General features: G+C 37.2%; 1 protein-coding gene across 1 annotated transcript in view; it reads right to left on the reverse strand.

Annotated features, from left to right (window-relative positions):
* Window positions 1–650: 650 nt before the first annotated feature.
* Window positions 651–21,729, reverse strand: part of FBXO28 (F-box protein 28) — a 28,651-nt gene continuing 7,572 nt past the window's right edge. The window contains exons 2-5 of the mRNA XM_007454483.1: window positions 18,503–18,612; window positions 14,505–14,643; window positions 4,567–4,762; window positions 651–2,836 (exon numbers count right to left, since the gene is read on the reverse strand). Coding sequence (XP_007454545.1) covers window positions 2,442–2,836; window positions 4,567–4,762; window positions 14,505–14,643; window positions 18,503–18,612 — 840 coding nt within the window. The 3' untranslated portion in view covers window positions 651–2,441. The remainder of the gene's footprint in view (window positions 2,837–4,566; window positions 4,763–14,504; window positions 14,644–18,502; window positions 18,613–21,729) is intronic.

The following is a 21,729-nucleotide window of genomic DNA, read 5'->3' on the forward strand; positions in this document are numbered from 1 at the left end:
TAATTTACAATTTTCCTGTAACATATGGCAGTTTTAGGTGAAGGAAATATTTTGTGATTTGTTGAAACTTAAATACCGTTATACTACCCAAAGGCAAGTATAACAGCTATCAAATGGGCCAAGGCAACATCCTAACATGTTTTAGCTAGTTAAGATTTAAGACTTAAAACAAACTGTAGTGCTTTATCTCCTACTGTTATGCCACATTCATGCATTAACAAGTGCAACTCATTAAACTTATGGGCAGATGACTACAAAGTGTATACTGTAGAAATCTGGATTTTGAAACAGAATATCTTTTAATAGTGCTTATTATGGAAGCCAAATACCATGTTAACTGAGACTATAGATACATTTAGGGTATCCAGATGTAGTTTAAAAAGAGACCCAGGGAACTTTAAATAATTCATTAACAACTATTAAAAAGATCCTCTGAGGTTATATCCCTTTGTAAGCCTGTAAACATGTACTCTGTTACTTAAAAGTCTTCCTACTGCCAGGAAAGCAGACTATTAAAGGCCACGAGTATTCCAGTAGGCCTCCTCCAAAGTTGTGACAATATGGCTGAATCCTATGATTAAACAAATGAGACCTGCTGAGAAAATGAGTTCCAGACAGGGACTTTTATGGATGACCTTGGCTGACAAATGTTTTTTGGAAATTGTTTATTTTAAAATTACCTTCCCAACAAACCATGAAAACACTTGGATGTTATTTTATGGTTTTTCATTGAAAACATACTACATTGTAAATGGAGTTTCAAAGTTAGACAAAGAATTGATCAAAATCTAAGGACAATATTATGTAAGGACAATGTTAAAGATTGATAAGAAAAAGTTTCATTTGGTGAGGTTAATCTCAAGGATGCATAACCAAGTCATGTTGGACAGATAAAAAAAGGTAGTGACCTTGTGCTTTTATTCAACTAAGGTACTTACCAAAACCTTAGGTTTTATACAGGTGTCAAACTCCCACCTGGAAAGGGATAGTATTCTATACTACACCTAAGTTTACCTTAAATAACTGAAGCCCAAGGCAACAGTTGTTTAAAAGAACTTAACAGGCAAATAATGACTACATAATTTAGTACATTAAAATAAAACTAGGACAGTAATAGTTGACTGTTTCAAAAATATACAAGTGGGGAAAATAACCACTGTACACAATTTGGAGGTTGTTAAAGTGACCACTTAGAAGGTTGAACAGTGCAAGACATGCTTTTCCAGTTACAAGCTCAAAACAGGAGTGCAAACGAAATTAAAGCTTTAAAGTTGAAGGATAAGGAAAGCTTGAAATTAATATTAAAAAGCTTCCCTCAGGTCATTCCCCAGAAATGAAAGGATCAAAATGCTTTTTCATAGTATAATTTTCTTTACTGAACTTTCTTTCAATGGCAAAACTGCATCCCACAGGTTGGGTTCCCTACTTATACCACTGGTCATGACCACATTTGATCAATGAGCATACACAGTGGTGAGTAAGGAAGAGTACTAGTTGCCAGAAGTCTGACATCAGTGGGGTTCTGCCTTAGCCAGTGTACCTGAACCCTAGAGAGAACAGATAAAGCAATGGGCTTTAATACTCTCTTATTCTTGTAAAACTGGAGGACAAATGGACATACAAATACCACCCCGCCCCCAGAGGCAAGCTGTTGTGGTGCAAGATGTTAAGCGCTTAAATGAACTAAGACACTGCTCTAAAAAGTGGAGAAGTGTAGAGGTTCAAGATCAATACCAGTGCAAGAGCTTTTTAAGTGAGTTGACTAGGCAATGCATGCATCCATCCATGCAAAGGTAGGACATGGCCCCAAAAGTGAACCGAAAACATGTATATTAACAACTGGGTAAGTCCCTTGCCAGTAGTTTATAAAAATATAGTCAATACTGTAGAGGCCCCTTCTACAGCCAATACTATGGAAGTCCGTTTTTAGTTACCCATTACTTCAATACCAAAAAGCATTTACTACTCTTCAGACATTCCAGACAAAGGTCACTTATAACAAAAAGTCAACTTTTTTTTTAAAAAAAAGATACTGTCCATTTAAAAAGTAGGTCTTTTCTTTCAAGTGAACAGGACATTTTATGTATTAAACTTAACTTCTAGTCTGTCAAGACTGGTTTAAGATCCTTATGTAATGTGCATATATGCAGAAACAGATAAACTTGCTTTAAACATTATCTGCACAGAAATAAAGTTAACTTCTCAAAACATGATAGGATAGGTCTGGTTAGTACAAATCTATTGCAAAATAAAAGGATTCTGCGCATCAGTTCAACCAGGAGAAGCGGGAAAAGACTGTCCCAACCATGAGAGTTCAACTTTACGTTGTGTTCTGAAAGCCTAGAGCTAAGGGACACCACGTTGCTCACAGTGTCCTGATATGCAGAACTGCTCAAGCTACGAAGTCAGGGCTTCCTCTGGAGCTAGAAGCACATTCTGGTTTACTTTCTATTCCGGAGACGTTTAGATTTCCTAAGAGAGTCTATGGCTTCTGCGGCCTTTTTGCGTTTCCGAGGAGACTCTTCATTCTGCCCAGACCCTGAAGAGTCTCCTACTGCACTTTCCATTACTTCTCGCAGTTTGCGTTCCAGCTCTGCCAACCGTGCGTTCTGTTCACCTATGATCTGGGTCTGCTCTAGCAGTTTCTGGTCCTGGTCTTGAAGCTGTTTCTGCTGTTCTTGCACTTTGGTGCGAAGCTCAGAAATTTCACGCCTGAGAACAGTCACCCCAGCACCATTTGTCTTAACCTGCTGCTGGAGTTTGGTAACCTCTTGCCTTGAAGGGTTTTGCTTAGAGAAGAGCTGCATTGTTGTCAGGGCTGCAGAAGGTCCTGGAACTGTGGAGAAATCGTTTAAAATGGTCAATCACTTAAAATGCCTCACTACCAGTAATACTTCATTAATTAAACTTACTCAAAAATAGAAATATCCTTTATAATATCACTTCTGAAAATTTCTTCTTTGCAATCTACTTGATCTAATGGATTAATCAGACACCTTGTCTTAACTATAAATGAGTTTGAATTCTGATTCTCATGTTCATGTGGCAATATGTGGAATGCAAGCAAATGGAGATGGGCATTTAATGGCATAAACTTGGATTTAAAATATTATAAAGCATTTTTAGGACCTAGTAAGAAAATATAAGTAGTAAAATTAGAGTAGAATTATTTCACACAAGCAAACATAAAACACCTGAGTTAGAAGTACAGCCCTATCATGTTCGCAAATCCTCTCTGCACTTAGTTATATGCAAAGGCTTCAACGTTAGCCAAACAGGGACACCATCAAAAAGCGGGTTACATCACATGTGATGATCAGGAAGAACTTCTGACATGGTGTAGGAAGGCTCTGTATTCTGTTTTAGTAATAATAGAATGTAACATGGGCATAAAAATCACTATTTTAAACTAATAACCTACTTTTTTAAAACCCTATCTCCTGAAGCTTTTCTAAAAGGTCCAGATGGATCCATCTACACCCTAAAACCCATCTTGCTAATTTTCTCCTTATACATTTAAATACTCAGAATATTTTCCTTAGCTGATGCATTCTTCCTTCTCTCTCTGCTTACCTTCAGCCAACTAACAAGGCTCAGATCAATTCTCACCTCTTGTGAAGTCTCAATCAGACCAGCCAACAATGATTGTATCTTCCTTAAGATTCTCTCTGCTACTCACTTGATATTTAAATGGACACGCCTTTAAACTATTTCTCTTGCCTATGATAATTTAAGTCTGGATATGTCTTACCTTCTGAAATAGTAAGATTCTTGAGAGAAGACACCATGTATCATACTTCATTTTAGTCCCCACAGGACACAGTACAGTGCTGTGCGCATAATAGGTACTCAATAAATAACAGATGTGTTAATGCTGAGATGCTGTAAGCTTTATTATTAAATTACAGACAGCCACTCAGTTACCCCACCGAGTACTCCAGGGAGCTAGCTAATCTGAACAAAATATTTTACTAAAAATTTGTTCCCAGATTTAAAATATTTGCAAGAGTTGAAGATACTGAACAATTCATTCTTTCAGTAGATAAGGACACAAATCTCTAGGAATGTTCAAAACAGCCGTATGCAGCCTGTCTTCTAAAGTAGCAGCCAGATACTCCAGGGGCTGAAATAATTAACTGGTTATTTCCGTGAAGAATTTTTTGGGTTTTGTCTGGTATATTTGATTCTGTTATAGGATAATGAATACTAACTAGTCAGAAACATCAAAAACCATTCACATATACATAGCTTTTCACTCAGCAATTTGCTCTGATAAATTTATGCCAAGTTAAAAGTTGTGGATATGTACAAAGATTTAGCCGCAAGATTGTTCTTCAGAGTGTAGTTCAAATACTGAAAATCTGGAAACAAATGTGCTTAACAGCAGTGGATCAGCTACATAAATTATGGTCTGTAGCTCAATCTGTCATTAAAAATTATGTTGCAGATACAGTTACAGACCCAGAAAAGTTCAAGATACACAGTTAAGTGGTGGTGGGGGGAAGCAAGTTACAAATCTATGTATGAACATTATTATAAACTGACCGTATTATAAACAAAAGATACCTGGAGGAGAGCCCATGAGTCTTCCAGATACATCTGATCCTGGTAATTTCCTCTTTAGAACTGGAACAATCTTTTCATCAAAGTACTCCATTGCCATGGAGGAAATATCCCTTAACTCTTGAAGCACTTCATGAGCTCGCTGAGGGGCTCTGGTAGAATTGACATATCTCAACACACGATAAATCTCATCAATCACCTAAAATAATGAGCTCTCATTAGCACTTTAGATTTATTTATTTTTTTTAAAGAAAACAGCTAAACAGGGAGCAAAGTGACTGCTTGTTCTGCAATTCCTATAAAGACCTACAGGTGACTTAACTGATACACTGACCACTGATAACATTACCATCTGTAACACGTGGCTTTGGGCTTGTTATAATAATTTATACATTTCATATTTCTATTTATTTAAGCATCTTTTCTGTACTGTACTGGTGCTACAGAATCAGGATGATTAAAATACAGCTCCTGCCCTGAAGGAAATCAGTGTAACTGGGGAGAGAGATGTGTAAAGAAGTGACGTAAAGAGGGATATAGAAATTGCAAAAGAAGAAGAAACTAGAAGACTAAACTAAGAGATTAGATCTTGTATGCAAGTAGGGGTCGGGGTGGGGGAATTACCCAAACTCATATTCTACTAATCCTCTGAACCTACTTCACTCTAGTCTGAATCTGTTTCCCAAAGCCCCAGGGACTCAGCCTGATTTCCTTTTCTCTTTCACACCGCCACTATTTGCTCTATCCTTGAAGTTTTGTTTCTCTTAGACTTGCTGTGGATTGGAATGAAGTCTCCTCACAGCCCACTTTCTTGTAACCACCAAAGGGTAGCAAGAGATCCTTTTTCATTTTAATAATAATTGCAATGGGGAATACAAGGCATACATACATGGAGAAGAAAGCTGACAATCCTGATTCCTAATTCTCTTGCTGGAATGGTAACTGAAACTTCCTTAGGTATTCTGCCCTCAGCTTTAATCCCTGTGAGGTCAGCCTTACTTTCTCCTATGGCTTCAGCGTAGACCTGAAGATAATAATGTGCATCTCTGAAGATCTCCAGTCTGGATGACATCTGTTCCAATGGGTCTTCACCTCACAAGACTTGTGGGTTAATGAATCCCACTCATTTCCACTGCTGCATTTACCTAGCCAGTACCCAACTACAGAACAATCTTATTTATAACTGGCCTTTTCTTCCCCTTTATTCAGGCTGCTGAGTACTGCTAGAGAAACATAAAATCTTGCAGAATAGTACCAGGACAAATTACAGTCCTTAACACGTTCTAGACTCTCAGGGCAATGAGGTGATCCTTGTTACTCTAGCATCATGTGTGCTAAATAAATGTCAGCAAAATTAAACTGTTAGGATGTGTCTTTATCATGAATCAGAGAAGACTTCACAGAAGAGACCACGTCAGTGGGCCTGGAGAGAAGACTAGGAATTGGCTTGGCCTAAGGTGGTGTATATGTAGGCAAATGTAATAAGAGAGGAGATATGCTAGTTTTGAATTACATGGGCCATGCAGGTGATACTAGACAGGCAGGCATATCTGGAGATACAGGTTAGGAGATCAGGAGAGAAACTCCAAATGATGAAGAGGCCTCAGTAGCCAATGGCATAACAGGGACTGACATTGCTAAGGGAGAAGATACAGAATAGGATAGTCAAAGGCAGAATCCTGAGGCACTAGTGGTTAAGTGATACATTTATTTTTGGCATTACTACTAGATTATGAACTCATTCCAAAAGAAAATAACATTTTTTTTTCAATAAAAACTTACTGAACTACCATGTTAGGAACTATTACGTATATTTAAAAAAAAAGAAATGAAGAAAACAGTACTTTCTCTTGGGCTTACAATTTAATTATGTGAACAAATCCTAACCTGTAAGCATTTACTGGTCAGGGGAGGCTTCTTTGACATATTTAAGGTAAAACTGAATGATGAGGAGGAACTGGAAGATCTGGGAAGAAAAGCATTTAGGCGGGAATAACAATGGCAATGGCTTCAAGGTCTGAGTCAGTTTGGCTTGTTTAAGTTCAAGGGTTAGAAACATGCAAACTATATCTGTATCTCCAAACAGTAAAAATTTATGGAAGCTAGCATAAGCTCAATGCTTTGAAAAAAAAAAACCTAATATTTATACATGATTACAAAATTGTTAATTACAAAATATATAAGCTAAAGTAGTAATATTTTTTCAAGGTCCTTCATATTGACGGAGCGTCTATGTACTAGTGCTAGGATATTAACTGACCCATAGTAGCTCTGTGTTCATCGGCATTTACATGTGTGTTATAAATCAGTACTGTGACGCTCTGGTATCATTTTATGCTGGCCTCAACGCCTGTATACTCCAGCTCCAGGTATAAAGTAACCACGAGCTCTTCGAACTACATCAAACCCTCTCTCTCTTTTTTGCTCAGGGTTTTTGCACATTATGATCTCTTTTCTGGAATGTTCTCCCTGCATATCTCCCCTACCTTCTCTAGCCCCAAATTTCTTACTCATCATTGAGGTCTCAGTAACACTTTCTCAGAGTAAGCAGTCTTTTCTGAACCCTCTTTCAGTTTAAATCATGTTAACATCTTCATCAAATCCTTTATTTACCTTCAGAATACACATTACAAGTTTTAAGTACTACATTTTTCTGTTAATGTCTGTCTTCCTATAATATAGTAAGCTCAATTAAAGAGACCATGCCTAGTTTCACTGTCAGATCCCCACAGTCTAGCAGTGTCTGGCACAGAGCAGATACTCAATAAACGTCTGTTAAATGAGTGATAAAGACGGTCAAAGATCATAAATTGCTTAATATTGACACATCTAAATAAAACTGTTTAGGGACAAGCCACAGGGGTAAAGTCAATACAAGAATATGATTTTTAGAGGCTGGACTTTGAATATAAAGGTCACAGTTAACAGAATTTTTATTGAGAGGAATTTTTTAAAAATACATAATACCTGAAAGAGTATTTATCCACAGCTTTATTAATGGGTCTATTTATATTATGTTTATGTACATAAATACTGGTAGACAGAAGAATATTTACAGTATATTTGAGCTAGACTAGAAATGACTTATAATGATTCAAGCATGAATAAAACATACATCTTATCCAATGCAAGATGACTTAGTGAAAGACCCATACACAGCAAAGGCTAGCTCAAACTGAGTAAATTCAATGTACAAGCAAAGTGCTGTGTGAAAAAGAAAGTAGAGAGAAGTGAGATCTGTTTGAGAGAACCGAGCAGGCCTAATGAAGGACTCGGCAATGAGAAATAAGCAGAATTTCAATGGGGAAGAGAAGTCTGAGCATGACTAAAGGAGGAGTGGACTGAGGAGATGGATGATGTGGATGGACAGGTGACAGACAGCATAGGAAGTCAACATGTATGTAGTGCTACTACGTACCATGCCTTTATTCTAGGTTTTTAAAAGAAATTTATTATGCAGTGAATCCTCTTCCATAACACTGATTCTTCAGAATTAATTTCATATCAAACTATCCCATAGGGATTACTAATACTAAATCACATCTGTAAACCAATTTGTGAAATAATCTTATCTTTACTGTATTCAGCCTTCTAAATATAGTGTGAAAGCAAGGTATCTCTTTCCATTTGTTCAAGTCTTCCATTAGGAAACAATGTTTTCAAAGCTTACTATATAGAGGTTATTTAGTTAAATGGACTCATCCATGTTTTCAATAAAATTAAAAATATTTTCTGGGGCTTCCCTGGTGGCGCAGTGGTTGAGGGTCCACCTGCCGATGCAGGGGATGCGGGTTCATGCCCCGGTCCGGGAAGATCCCCCATGCCGTGGAGCGGCTGGGCCCGTAAGCCATGGCCGCTGAGCCTGCGCGTCCGGAGCCTGTGCTCCACAACGGGAGAGGCCACAGCAGTGAGAGGCCCATGTACCGCAAAAAAAAAAAAAAAAAAAAATTTTCTTTCCTCTGTCCAAAAGTTATAAGCAAAGGACAATGTGAGGAAAAAAGGACACAGCATGTTAGAACCAAACTGCTTCTAGCATTCAGAGTCATCAGTGGCTACAATGGCTTTAGAGGCACATATTACATATTAAGAAAGCATAGTAGTTACCTGATTTTTAAAACATTTCGATTTCTGAGCAGGTTTAATCACTTTCTGAAAATTAATTTAGCAACAAGAATGTAATGTGTGAGTCTTGTGTCCAGTGTAAAGATCACAGGTTTTAGGCAGGTCACCTAAACTCTTTAATGGCTCTTTGTACACCTTTCAAATAATATGCCACATGCCGAATCCTACCCAAGTTTGAGATAATAAAATAATAGTTATGAAAATATTTTTAAGTTTTAAAAAAGTATGGTAAGAAACCAAATGTGAACAGCCATCATATTTCTAGCACATGCAGTTTACTATATCATGCTTATGTTTAAATTGGCACAGTAATAAGTGACATACTATGAATATCATTTAAGTATTTCTACTACTGTAGATGAATTTCTATCTTGTTTAATCTACTGTTTAGCAAACAAAGCTCCTATTAAAATACTGAACCTCATATGTTCTCATTTTCTTTTTGTTCCACTTGAGATTTCCTTAATTTTCCTTTCCACCCCTTTTACTTAAAATTGTTTCTTCCATATTTGTAAATATTTCTTTAAATGGCATGTGTTTGACTATTTATTTTCTTATTTCTCTTAGACTATTAGTCACAGTTTCTTTAAGTTTCATATCCTTGTATTGCTTTCTCAAAGGTGTATTTCTCCCCATTTGTTTCATTCTGTGTTTCATATTAGTCTGGCAATTCTCTACTCCTTGCTTATACTTAAGAATGGAGCACACAAAAAGCTGATCAGAACTCCTAGTTAGCCAAGATGGTGGGAAAGGTGGGGTATAGGGGGATAAGAGCAGGGACCTAAAAAAAAAAAAATCAATGAGAATAGATTCTTCTTTTTTCATTTTAAAGGTTCGTGGACTGTATATATTAACTTGGGGACCAGCATAGTGAAAGGAGGAAATGCTTCCAAGTAATAGATATTTTTAAGAATGTCTTCACATTAAAACCAATTTTAAGAGAAACAAAAATACAATATTCTGGAAGCATTAGGTAAACTCAAATTGAAGGATATTTATTCCTCAAAATAACTGACCTATGACCTTCAAAAATGTGAAGCTCAAGAAACACAAAGTGTAGGGAATTATTTCACATTAAAGAGGATTAACAAGTCCATGTGTAATCCTAGATTGAATTCTGGACTCAGAAATAAGAATAGTTAGGGGGACTTCCCTGGTGGTGCAGTGGTTGGGAATCCACCTGCCAATGCAGGGGACACGGGTTTGATCCCTGGTCCGGGAAGATCCCACATGCCACGGAGCAATTAAGCCTGTGTGCCACAACTACTGAGCCTGTGCTCTAGAGCCCGTGAGCCACAACTACTCAGCTCACGAGCTACAACTACTGAGCCCACATGCCGCAACTACTGAGTCTGCGTGCTGCAACTACTGAAGCCTGTGCACCTAGAGCCTGTGCTCCGCAACAAGAGAAGCCACCGCAATGAGAAGCCTGCCCACTGCAACCAAGAGTAGCCCCTGCTCGCCACAACTAGAGAAAGCCCACGCACACCAATGAAGACCCAACGCAGCCAAAAGAAAAAAAAAAGAGTAGCTAGGAAAACTATTATTGGGATAAGAAATGAAATTTAACTACAGATTACTGATTAGTTAAGTGTATTGGATCAATGTTAAATTCCCTGAGTTTGATATCTGTATTGTGGTTAAGTAACAAAATGTCCTAGTTCTTAGTGAATACATTGAACTATTTAAGAATGTAGGGTCACAGTAGCTCCAACTTATCTTCAGATGGTCCAGAAAAAAATAAAATACGTATATAGAGAGAATAAAAGCAAATGAGACAAAAGGTAAATAATTGCTGACCTGGATAAAAGATATATGGGAATTCCTTGTAATATTTTTGCAATTTTTGTGTAAATGTGAAAATGCATCAAAACAAAAAGTTACCCCCCAAAAAAGGAATGAAGAAAGTGACCACCACCAGTTATTCTTCATCAAAAACGTTAAAAACAAACCAATAATACATAATATGTAGCTTTTATGTTTGTTCAGGGAAATCTAGCTTCATGATCTTACATAATCATTTACACTATGAAAACACTGACTTTTGTGTTTCAATAAGCACGAAAGGGTTACTGGGGCTGTTAGTAATGGTGAAGAGAAGAAATTATTCATGTCTCTTTCATTATCATATCTCCCAGAATGGTTAGCTGGCCTCTGCTCACATGTGCTTTTCAGTATGTGTGAACTGCTGATACTGACCAAGAGCACTATAAAAAGTGTGACTTCTATATGTCAGACAGAAGATTTGAGAAATGTATACAGGAATAAGCTAAGAATCTAAACTCTAGTTCTGAGAAAAGATGAATGCAACATCAATGTAGTGGTCAGAGTCTGCAACTATGGCCCTAATTGACCTGTGCCTATTTTTGTAAATAAGGTTTTTATTGGAACACAAGCACACACCCATTCATTTACCACATGTTGTAGAATCGCGGCTGTTTCTGAGTTGAGTATTCATGACACAGACCATGTAGTCCACAAAGCCAAAAATATTTATTATCTGGTCTTTTACAGAAAAAGTTTGCTGATCCCTGCCATAGCCCATAGTGGCAAACTCCCAACTAATCTTTGGATAGATTTTCTTTTAATGCCCTTGCTATCAGTATGCTTTCCTTGTCAAGAGACTCCATTTTAAACCCCTCCAGTGAATAATAAGCCTTAGGTTTTCACTGAGTAGAAGGGCAATGATCTAGCTTGTTTAGAGTTGGAGAAGGGACCTATAGGTTTAAATCATTCTTAAATATAGATTCTCAACCAACCTTCCTGTTTTAGCCCCATTTTCAGAAATGCTTGGAGCTTTCGACCTAGAATTTTCTAGAGGTTCAGTTGTGCATACTGGGTTGCCTCTCAGCTTCCCCCACTCCCAGTTCAGGAATTAACTTTCTCAGTTCTGCTAAGTCAGTTACCATTTATTCACCTACTCTCCAGCTTCCAAAATTCTGTTGCTACTGTCTACTTTCTGACCTCATTTTCATGGGTCTTTATCTTTTCTCCTTTTAAAAATTAGATCATTTACTCCACTCCACTGACTAGAGTTCTGGGAGAAATTAAGAGGTAAACATATATTTAATCTTCTGTCTTCATCCTGCCATTTAATTTTATGAACAAACTCAACTGTTCTTTCAGAGAATAATTAAAAGAAAAAAATTTTCCCAACTGTTAAAGGTCCAAAATTCTGTTACATATCAGGCAATCTAATTTAAACTAATGTGCATATTACCCAGATTCACTTAAGTAACTTGTGAAAAGTAATTTGTGAGATGAAATCCCTACTGGAGACCTGAATTTGGATATATTCTATACAAAACCACAAAAAGAGTTCTCTTACAAAGTATAAGAGCACCTGAACTTTTAAGTATAACCCAGGAGCAAGATCCTGGGAAAACCAAGAATAAACTACTACAGAAATCACACACCAAATCAAGATTATATACTAAACTGAAAGAAAATTATTTTACAGAATGTCTTCACTTAAGGATGAGAAAATTAATGCCACATCCTTATGTTCTGAAGATAGAATGTGAAAGTTTAAGGATGAGAAGTTCAAAAAGGAACAATCATAAAACAACCCAAATACTGCAAACTGTGTAAGTTAGCAGTTTAGATTTAGTCTAAGCTAAAAAGTACCAGCTACATAAAAATAAAAAGTAATAATCTGAGTATACAGTGTTGTTTTAGGCAAGGTATAAGCTATATAGATGGCACCTGTAAGGAAGAGAAGAAGCTAAGGTGATAATAAAAACAAAAATTATTTGTTTTATGGGGGTTGTTTTTCCAGTCAAGTTCAGATTTGTAGGAGAAAAATAAATCAGGATAAGATCTTTGGAAGAAATGGGTACTATGAAGGAAAAATGGAAGACTTTTCCACTGCAGGCAAGGTAAACGTCTCAGTTAAGGAGCTGTCCAGAGCAAATGCCCAGGGTGGTACACATCAGCTTGAAAGCTGAAGACATTCTCCATTGCTACCACCACCTCAGTTGGTACTAGAATTAAAAGCAAAAACAAGTGGTTTCCAAAAAACCAGCAGGACTCAACTAGATTCAACTTCATTTGTATAGATAGTAAATATCATTCTAATCACATGATCCTGATAAATTAGAACAAAAGATGGGCAACTTCTGCAAAGGTCAGGTACTAAAATATCTTTGGCTTTGCAGGCCATATGGACTTGGCTGCAAACTACTCAACTCTCGTTAACAACTGACTGAATTGTCTCTAAGGTTATGAAGCTTGGAGATGCGTCTTAACTATTCATAACCTTATGATATGCAATAAAAACTACAAGTCTACAGGAGACAACCTATTCTAGTTCAGTGAACATCCCAGGAACACCTAAAAGTTAAGGCCTATGAATCAGACCTGGATAAAATCTGGCATAAGAATCAGAATCTAAAGTTTCTAACCAGTCACCCTTTTATTTATTTATTTATTTTGTTTGTTTTTGTTTTTGCGGTACGCAGGCCTCTCACTGTTGTGGCCTCTCCCGTTGCAGAGCACAGGCTCCGGACGCGCAGGCTCAGCGGCCATGGCTCACGGGCCCAGCCGCTCCGCGGCATATGGGACCTTCCCGGACCAGGGCGTGAACCCGTGTCCCCTGCATCAGCAGGCGGACTCTCAACCACGGCGCCACCAGGGAAGCCCCTGGTCACTCTTTTATAGTACCGTGCAGAAGCATCGGTAGCTAATATGAGGAAAGTGAGCTATACCAAAGGATACTTTAAATAAGAAACAGGAGGGCTTCCCTGGTGGCGCAGTGCTTGAGAGTCCACCTGCCGATGCAGGGGACACGGGTTCGTGCCCCGGTCCAGGAAGATCCCACGTGCCATGGAGCGGCTGGGCCCGTGAGCCATGGCCGCTGAGCCTGCACATCCGGAGTCTGTGCTCCGCAATGGGAGAGGCCACAATGGTGAGAGACCCGCGTACCGCAAACACAAAAACAAACAAACAAAAGAAACAGGACTCCTCTGGCTCCCAACGTACATCACAGAAAGTTGAAAATGGAGAAAGTACATTAAAAATATTGCCAATGTTAATTATCCATGGAAATAACAAAAAGAGAACATTCAAATTTTACTAGGTATTAATTAGTTCCAACCATGTTAAGGGAACCTTTTGCCAATATCAACTAAGTAACAAAATGATCTTTAATTCTACCTCCATCTCTTGGACATAAAAAGATATAGACATTATCTCATTCTGAATTTACACTCAATTCAAGAAGCAAGATACTAGTGAACGTATGAGTAGCATGTTGAACGCTGGGATCTTTATTAACTTAGTAACAATAAATATATCACAATATACTTTTTTTCTGTGTTAAACAGCACTATTACTTAGCTCTGAGTATACTGTTACACAGTAATTATCTATTCTTGTCAAATCTGAAAGTTTGTAAGTTGTCTTCATGAAACATTTCTCAAACAAAACAAAACCAGCTTGTCTTTCCTACTCCACCTCCCCCAAATTATAACAATCTTGAGGCAGGAACAATACCTATCCTATTCATTGCTGTATGTCTGGCATCTTAACAAAAAGTAAAAGTGCAGAATTTTTTCTTGAGTATGAACCCTTAAAAAGCTTTTCTAAAGAATAGTAGTGCTTCTATAGTATATTTCAAAATCATAATTTTAAATATAAAGATCACATAAATGATACATATGTATATGTTATTGCACAGAAGCTAAACAAAGCCATTCATAGAAATGCATTCAAAGAAGTAGAAATAATTCTAGTATTTAAAAAATCACTCTGTAACTTTATAATAATTTAAAGTTTGCACAGTGCAATCCAGCTGTTCTAGGTAAGGGATTCTATTTTACCTTTCCTGGAATGAAGCAACAGAGATTGGAGTCCACATACTTCATGAAAGTCATATTTAAGAGAGACAGCCTTGTTTCAACAGCAGCGAGGATGTCTGCATGACGAGCTAATGAATGGTTTCTCCTCTCTGACTCTCTCCTACCAAAAAAAAAAAAAAAAAAAGGCAACCATTAAAAGAAGTACTGTGGACTACAATGTTAACCAAACAAAATGCCTTAATGTAAGTCTAACATTTACACGTTAATTTAGAAATCTACAATTGGGTCATAATTTGTTTAACTGTCATGATAAATTAATCATTATGTTTAGAAATCCTTGCCAAGGATTAATCCAATACTCACTGATAAAATATTTGAAAAAAATTAGTTTTTGTTTTGTTCTTTGGCTTTGTCAAGCCTAATGGCTATTAGGGAAATTAATGAAAGAATTACACATGGACATGAAGACAAGAAACCATATATTTTTGCCTATAAAATCAGCTCATTTAAACTTTTAAAAAGTTTTATTGAGACATAATTCACATACAATAAAATTCACTTTTAAAGGGTACAATTTAGTGGTTTTTACTATATTCACAGTTGTGTTCCCATCACCACTATCCAATTTCAGAACATTTTCATTATCACAAAAAGAAAGCCAAGGGGAAGCTGGGATGAAGGGAGAGAGTAGCATCGACATATATACACTACCAAATGTAAAATGGATGGCTAGTGGGAAGCTGCTGCATAGCACAGGGAGATCAGCTCGATGCTTTGTGACAACCTAGAGGGGTGGGATAGGGAGGGAGGGTGGGAGGGAGACACAAGAGGGAGGGGATATGGGGATATATGTATACATACAGCTGATTCACTTTGTTGTACAGCAGAAACTAACAAGACATTGTAAAGCAATTATACTCCAATAAAGATATTAAAAAAAAAAAAGGAAAGCCTGTAACCATTATCAATCACTCCCATTACCCAGCCCCGGCAAGAACTAATTTACTTTCGGTTTCTATAGATTTGCCTATTGTGGACACTTCAGATAATTGGAATCATAATCATAATATTATGTGGTGTTCTGTGTCTATCTTCTTTCAGGTGGCATAGTTTTCAAGGTTCATCCATGTTGTAGCACGTCTCAGTGGTTCTTCATTCCTTTTTATTGCTGAATAATATTCTATTATATGGACATACCATTATTTTGATTATCCATTCATCTGTTGATGGACCTTTGGGTTGTTTCCACTTTCTGGCTATGATGAATAATGCTGCTATGAATATGTGTGTACAAGTTTTTGTGTAGACATATTTTCACTTCTCCTGAGTATATACTTAGGAGTGAAACTGCTGGGTCATTTGGTGACTCTATGTTTAACTTTTTGAGAAACTGTTTTGTAAAGTGGCTGCACCATTTTATAATCTCACCAGTAACATGTGAAAATTCCAATTTGTCCACCTCCTTCCCAACATTTGTCTTTTTAAATTTTAGCCATCCATCCTAGTGGGTGTAAACCAGTATCCCATACTATTTTGATTTGCAATGCCCTGATGATTAATGATGCTGAGTATCTTTGATGGGCTTTTTGGCCTTTAGTATATCTTCTTTGGAGAAATTTCTATCGAATTCTTTGCCCACTTTCAAATTGGGGTTATTTATCTTTTTATTGTTGAGTTATAAGAGTTTCTAATACAATCTGGATATAAGTCCTCTAACAGATATATGAGCTGCGAATGTCTTCTCCCATTCTGCAGGCTGTCTTTTCATTTTCTGGATGGTGTCCTTTGAGGCACAGAAATTTTAAACTTTGATGAATTCTCGTTTGTCTACTTTTTTCTTTTGTTACTTGTGCTTTTGGTGTCGTATCTAAAAAACCACTGCCTAATGCAAGTTCATGAAGGTTTATGACTATGTTTTCCTCTCAAGGTTTTATAATACAGCACTGACATTTACACTTAAGCCTGTAACTCATTTTCAGTTAATTTTTGTATATGGTTTGAGAAAGGTTTCCAACTTCATTCTTTTGTCCCAGTGTTATTTGTTGAAAACACTAATCCTTCATCAATGAATTTTCTTGGCATTCTTGTTGAAAATCAATTGACTAAAAATTTAAGGGTTCACTTTCTGGACTCTCAATTCTATTCCATTGATCTGTATATCTATGCTTTCTTTTAAAATTAATTAATTTATTTTTTGGCTGCCTTGGGTCTTTGTTGCTGCATGTGGGCTTTCTCTGGTTGTGGCAAGCAGGGGCTACTCTTCATTGAGGTGCGTGGGCTTCTCACTGCGGTGGCTTCTCTTGTTGTGGAGCGTGGGCTCTAGGCGCGTGGACTTCAGTAGCACATGGGTGGCACACGGGTTTAGCTGCTCCGCAGCATGTGGGATCTTCCCAGTCCATGGATCGAACATGTGACCCCTGCATTGGCAGGCAGATTCCTTTTTTTTTTTTTAATTTTTATTATTTTATTTTTGGCTGCGTTGGGTCTTCATTGCTGTGCACAGGCCCTCTCCAGTTGCAGTGAGCGAGGGCTACTCCTTGCTGCGGTGCGTGGGCTTCCCACTGTAGTGGCTTCCCCTGCTGCGAAGCACGGGCTCCAGGCTCATGGACTTCAGCAGCTGTGGCTCGCAGGCTCCACAGTGCAGGCCCAGTAGCCGCGGCACACAGGCTCAGTTGCTCCACGGCACATAGGATCCTCCCAGACCAGGGCGCAGCAGGCAGATTCTTAACCACTGCACCACCAGGGAAGTCCCTGTATGTCTGTCCTTACGCCAGCACCACACTCTTTTTTTTTTTTTTTTTTTTTTTTTTTGCGGTACGCGGGCCTCTCACTGTTGTGGTCTCTCCCGTTTGTGGAACACAGGCTCCGGATGCGCAGGCTCAGCGGCCATGGCTCATGGGCCCAGCCGCTCCGCAGCACGTGGGATCTTCCCAGACCGGGGCACAAACTCGTGTCCCCTGCATTGGCAGGCGGACTCTCAACCACTGCGCCACCAGGGAAGCCCCACACTCTTGATTATTGTAACTTTGTAGTAAGTTCTGAAACTGGGAAATGGTAGTCTTCCAATTTTGCTCTTTTTCAAGATTGTTTTGATTTCTGCGCCTTTTGCATTTCTATAGGAATTACAGGATCAGCCTGTCAATTTCTGCAAAAAGACTGCTAGGATTTTGACAGGGGTTGCACTGAATATATATATATCAATTTGAGGAGTATTACCATCTTAATATGAAATCTTCCAATCCAAGAACATAGAATGCCTTTCTGTTTATTTAAGTCTTCTTTAATTTCTTTTAACAGTGTTTTGTGGTTTCTAATATACAAGTTTTATACTTTTTTGGTTATATTCATTACTAAGTTGTTTAAATTCTTTTTGATGCTATTGTAAATGGAATTGTCTTAACTTCATTTTTGGATTGTTTATTGCTAGTGCATAGGATTATACATACATACATTTATTTATTTATTTATTTGGCTGTGCTGGGTCTTAGTTGTGGGACACAGGATCTTTCTTTAGTTGCAGCATGTGGGATCCAGTTCCCTGACCAGGGATTGAACCTGGGCCCTCTGCATTGGGAGCATGGAGACTTAACCGCTGGACCACCAGGGAAGTCCCAATACAATTGATTTTTGTGTACTAATCTTGTATCCAGGATCCCTGCTGAGCTCATTTCTAGCTCTAATAATTAATGTATTTTATATACAACATCATGTGTATACAAGATCATATCATCTGTGAATAGAGAATTTTACTTCTTCCTTTTCAATCTGGATGCTTTTTATTTCATTTTCTTTCCTAAATGCCCTAGTTTGAACCAAAATGTTGAACAGATATGGCGAGAGTTGAACAAACCATAGTAAAATGATTTATTGTGATCTGTGTACCCTTTGCTACAAAAATTTGGAAACCATTTAACCCAAGTAAACCCTTAGTGAGATTAAAAACAAACAAACAAACAAAAAATCAAGAAACAAACAAAATCCCCAATTGTAAATTATTGCCAATGCTAACCGTAACATACCTTGGGAGTTGTGCCTTAACTTGTTTCTGACATAGATTATGGTACCTCTCCACTTTTAGAAATCCCTGATTCAACATTCTCTGGCAGACCAAGTCCATTCTTTTACAAACCTATGGGAAGAGAGAATGAGAAAGAATTTTAAAAAGTGAAAACCAAATTGGTAACAATTAAATTAGGCTCATAACTGATGGTTCAAAATTCTCTGTGCCAGTATTATTCCCCAGTTTGCTATATGAATCTTTGAATCAGTATACGTGGGTGAATCCCGCATTGTAAATTACAATACTGCATTTAAAAATAAGTATTATGTGTAGGCAAGGAATACTTTACTCCTTAAATATATATATATATTTATTTATTTAAATTTTTTGGCTGTGAGACATGGCTTGCAGGATCTTGGTTCCCTCACCAGGGATTGAACCCATGCCCCCTGCAGTGGAAGTGCTGAGTCTTACTTTAGGTATTTGTTGAATGTTCTGGATGTATCCCTGCTTTTATGGTCAGAGACTATAATCCTGATGATCATTAAAGCAACATATTTGAAGGTTTTTAACAGTTTGAAATAAGAAAATTCTCCTTTGGCCAAAAACATATTCAAACTTGAGTCTAACTGCTCACAAAGTTTTTATAATCTATAACCAGAATGAGAGTTTTTAATTATTTCTTCTAGTGATTTGGGTTAAGTATGACATTATGATGGCCAAAGCCTATACTAGATACTGTCATATCCTCCAAAATATTTCAACATGTACAGCAGAAACTTAACTACTTTGAATCCTTTAAAAACATATGGTGTCTTTATACAATAAAAGTACAGGATCTGGGGCTTCCCTGGTGGCACAGTGGTTGAGAGTCCGCCTGCCAATGCAGGGTACACAGGTTCATGCCCTGGTCCGGGAAGATCCCACATGCCACGGAGTGGTTGGGCCGTGAGCCATGGCCGCTGAGCCTGCGCTCCGCAACGGAAGAGGCCACAAGAGAGGCCCACATACCGCAAAAAAAAAAAAAAAAAAGCACAGGATCTGAAGTCACAACACCTAAATTTGACTCCAACCAATATACATCCTTGAGCAAGTCAGCTTCTATTTGAAAAATGTAAAATATGGATAGTATCTACTATATAGGGATGTCATTAGGATTAAATAACACACACTAAATCACTTGGTAAATTATAAAATGCTATATAAAAATTATGTTAAATAAATTTTGTTTAACTTACCACTAATTTGAAAACTTTGCTTCATATACTTAGTTCTTATATTTCTGAGATATCCCAGTATCTTTTTTATCTTAATAAAACCTACTACACAAAATACATTTGTTCTTTGTTTCCTGAGTATTTTGCACTGACTCAAAGTGATCAACCTGGTCGTTAATTCTCACTGTATAGGTGTTGCTGAAAGTGCAACACTGAGATGTGATTGAGATAAATCTACATCAAGGCTAAGTCAATTAGGCAAGGGCTGTCTTATGCTTCTATCTCTCATAGCACCTAAAAACAAATTCTTGACAAATACTTGCAATGAAATACCGATGAAACTTTTGATACAAGTTTGCTTTCTCCTGAGATTATAGGGACAAAAATTCTGGCAAACTGGGTTGAGCTAATAAAGGTTTTGATACTCTAATATTAAATACTAGCTATTCCCTAAATCCCAGTATGCCAAATGACAGGTATGAAGGTAAACAGTTCTTTTCATTTCAAAGTAAATGAAAACGTAATAAGGTTTAAGTACTAAGAGTAATTCTAAAAAATTATATTTTAAAATATGGTGGAATCTATTTCTAACTAGTAAGTTATAAACATTTGTTCAGTGTCTACTGAAAAAAAAATAATAAACCCAATATGTATTAACGTTAAGTAACTGTTTCTAAAACAAAATATTTAATGAGTTACATTTTTACAAATCTCTGATCTGTGGTTTAACAGAAACAAATGAATTTTCATATCCGCTTCTTCTGCATTAAAGAATGAGAGTGAAAATTGCAAATAATATATTAGTAATGAAAACCCCTCTGGTAAACCTGGACCACAAATGAAACCAGTGCCCTAATCCTGCGTAAACACGTTGCCATGAACACTGGTACTGAACTTTATGTGAGGAAAAAAGAAATTTTATCATGTTACTGGAGGAAGGAAAAGAGAGTATGTCTTTTTGTGTGTGATGAGGGGGAATAAAGCAGGCTAAATTCTCATCTTTCGTAGTAGGAAGTCAACAGATATTATCAAATAGAAGACAACCCAAAGACTTGAAAGTGGTGCCTCTGAGGAATAAGAATTGGGGGTTGCATTGTTGTTAACGTTGTTAAAACTACTTGATGTGAGACACCCTCTAACACAACTTTGTAGAAAAATACTTTTTCTATTTGTGAACTCTATAACCTCTGATCATTTCTGAGCTAAATACTGGAACTAAACCCACTGTGGTGATGATTTCCTAATTTTTTTAAAGTCAAATCACTATTCTGTACACCTTAAACTTATACAGTGCTATATATCAATTACATCTCAAAAGTGAAAAAAAAGGTTTATTTACAAAGTGAAAAGTTAAGGTCAATTACTGCTGTACTAATTTCCAAGGTAGTTTCTAAATTATTTTATTATACTAGAATTTTGCTGCACTGAATCTAGTTAAATACTAGAATTTAGGTATCTCTTAATAATCTAGAAATGCAATGGAATGAGTACTGACTAGTATGAGTATACAGCTGACTGGGGGATGAGAATATGAATAAATAACCAGATAAGGTCAACCAAGGGACTTCACAAGATACAAGATTTGAACTAGGCTTTAAAGGAAGAGAGGACAAGCAAGGACTGCCAAGTTAATACTGACAGAACAAAGGCACAAAGCCTGGAAGGAATAAACCATTAGCAAGCAAACTACTTCTGAAGACAGATCAGATATGTAGGCAAAGCTGAGAGGAATAAAATCTCTCATGTTTTGAGCAGGAAAATCAGACAGTAATGAGAAGTAAGTTTAAAAGGAAAAAGATCACCCATTTTGGGAGAGAGCTAGTATTGGTACAGCTGATTGGTCATTTTCTGTAAGCAACTGTAATGTTAAGACTAAAGATATGGTTCTGGAAATTTCACATGAAGATAGCTGAAACCACTGCAGATGAATCCCAAATGAAGTAAAAGACAAGAAAATAAAGGCTTATAAATGGAGTCTCAACTGACCATTATAACTAAAACTGGTAAAAAAAGATCAGAAAATATACAC

The sequence above is a fragment of the Lipotes vexillifer genome, unplaced genomic scaffold (assembly GCF_000442215.2).
Source record: "Lipotes vexillifer unplaced genomic scaffold, Lipotes_vexillifer_v1.1 scaffold634, whole genome shotgun sequence".
Taxonomy (NCBI): domain Eukaryota; kingdom Metazoa; phylum Chordata; class Mammalia; order Artiodactyla; family Lipotidae; genus Lipotes; species Lipotes vexillifer.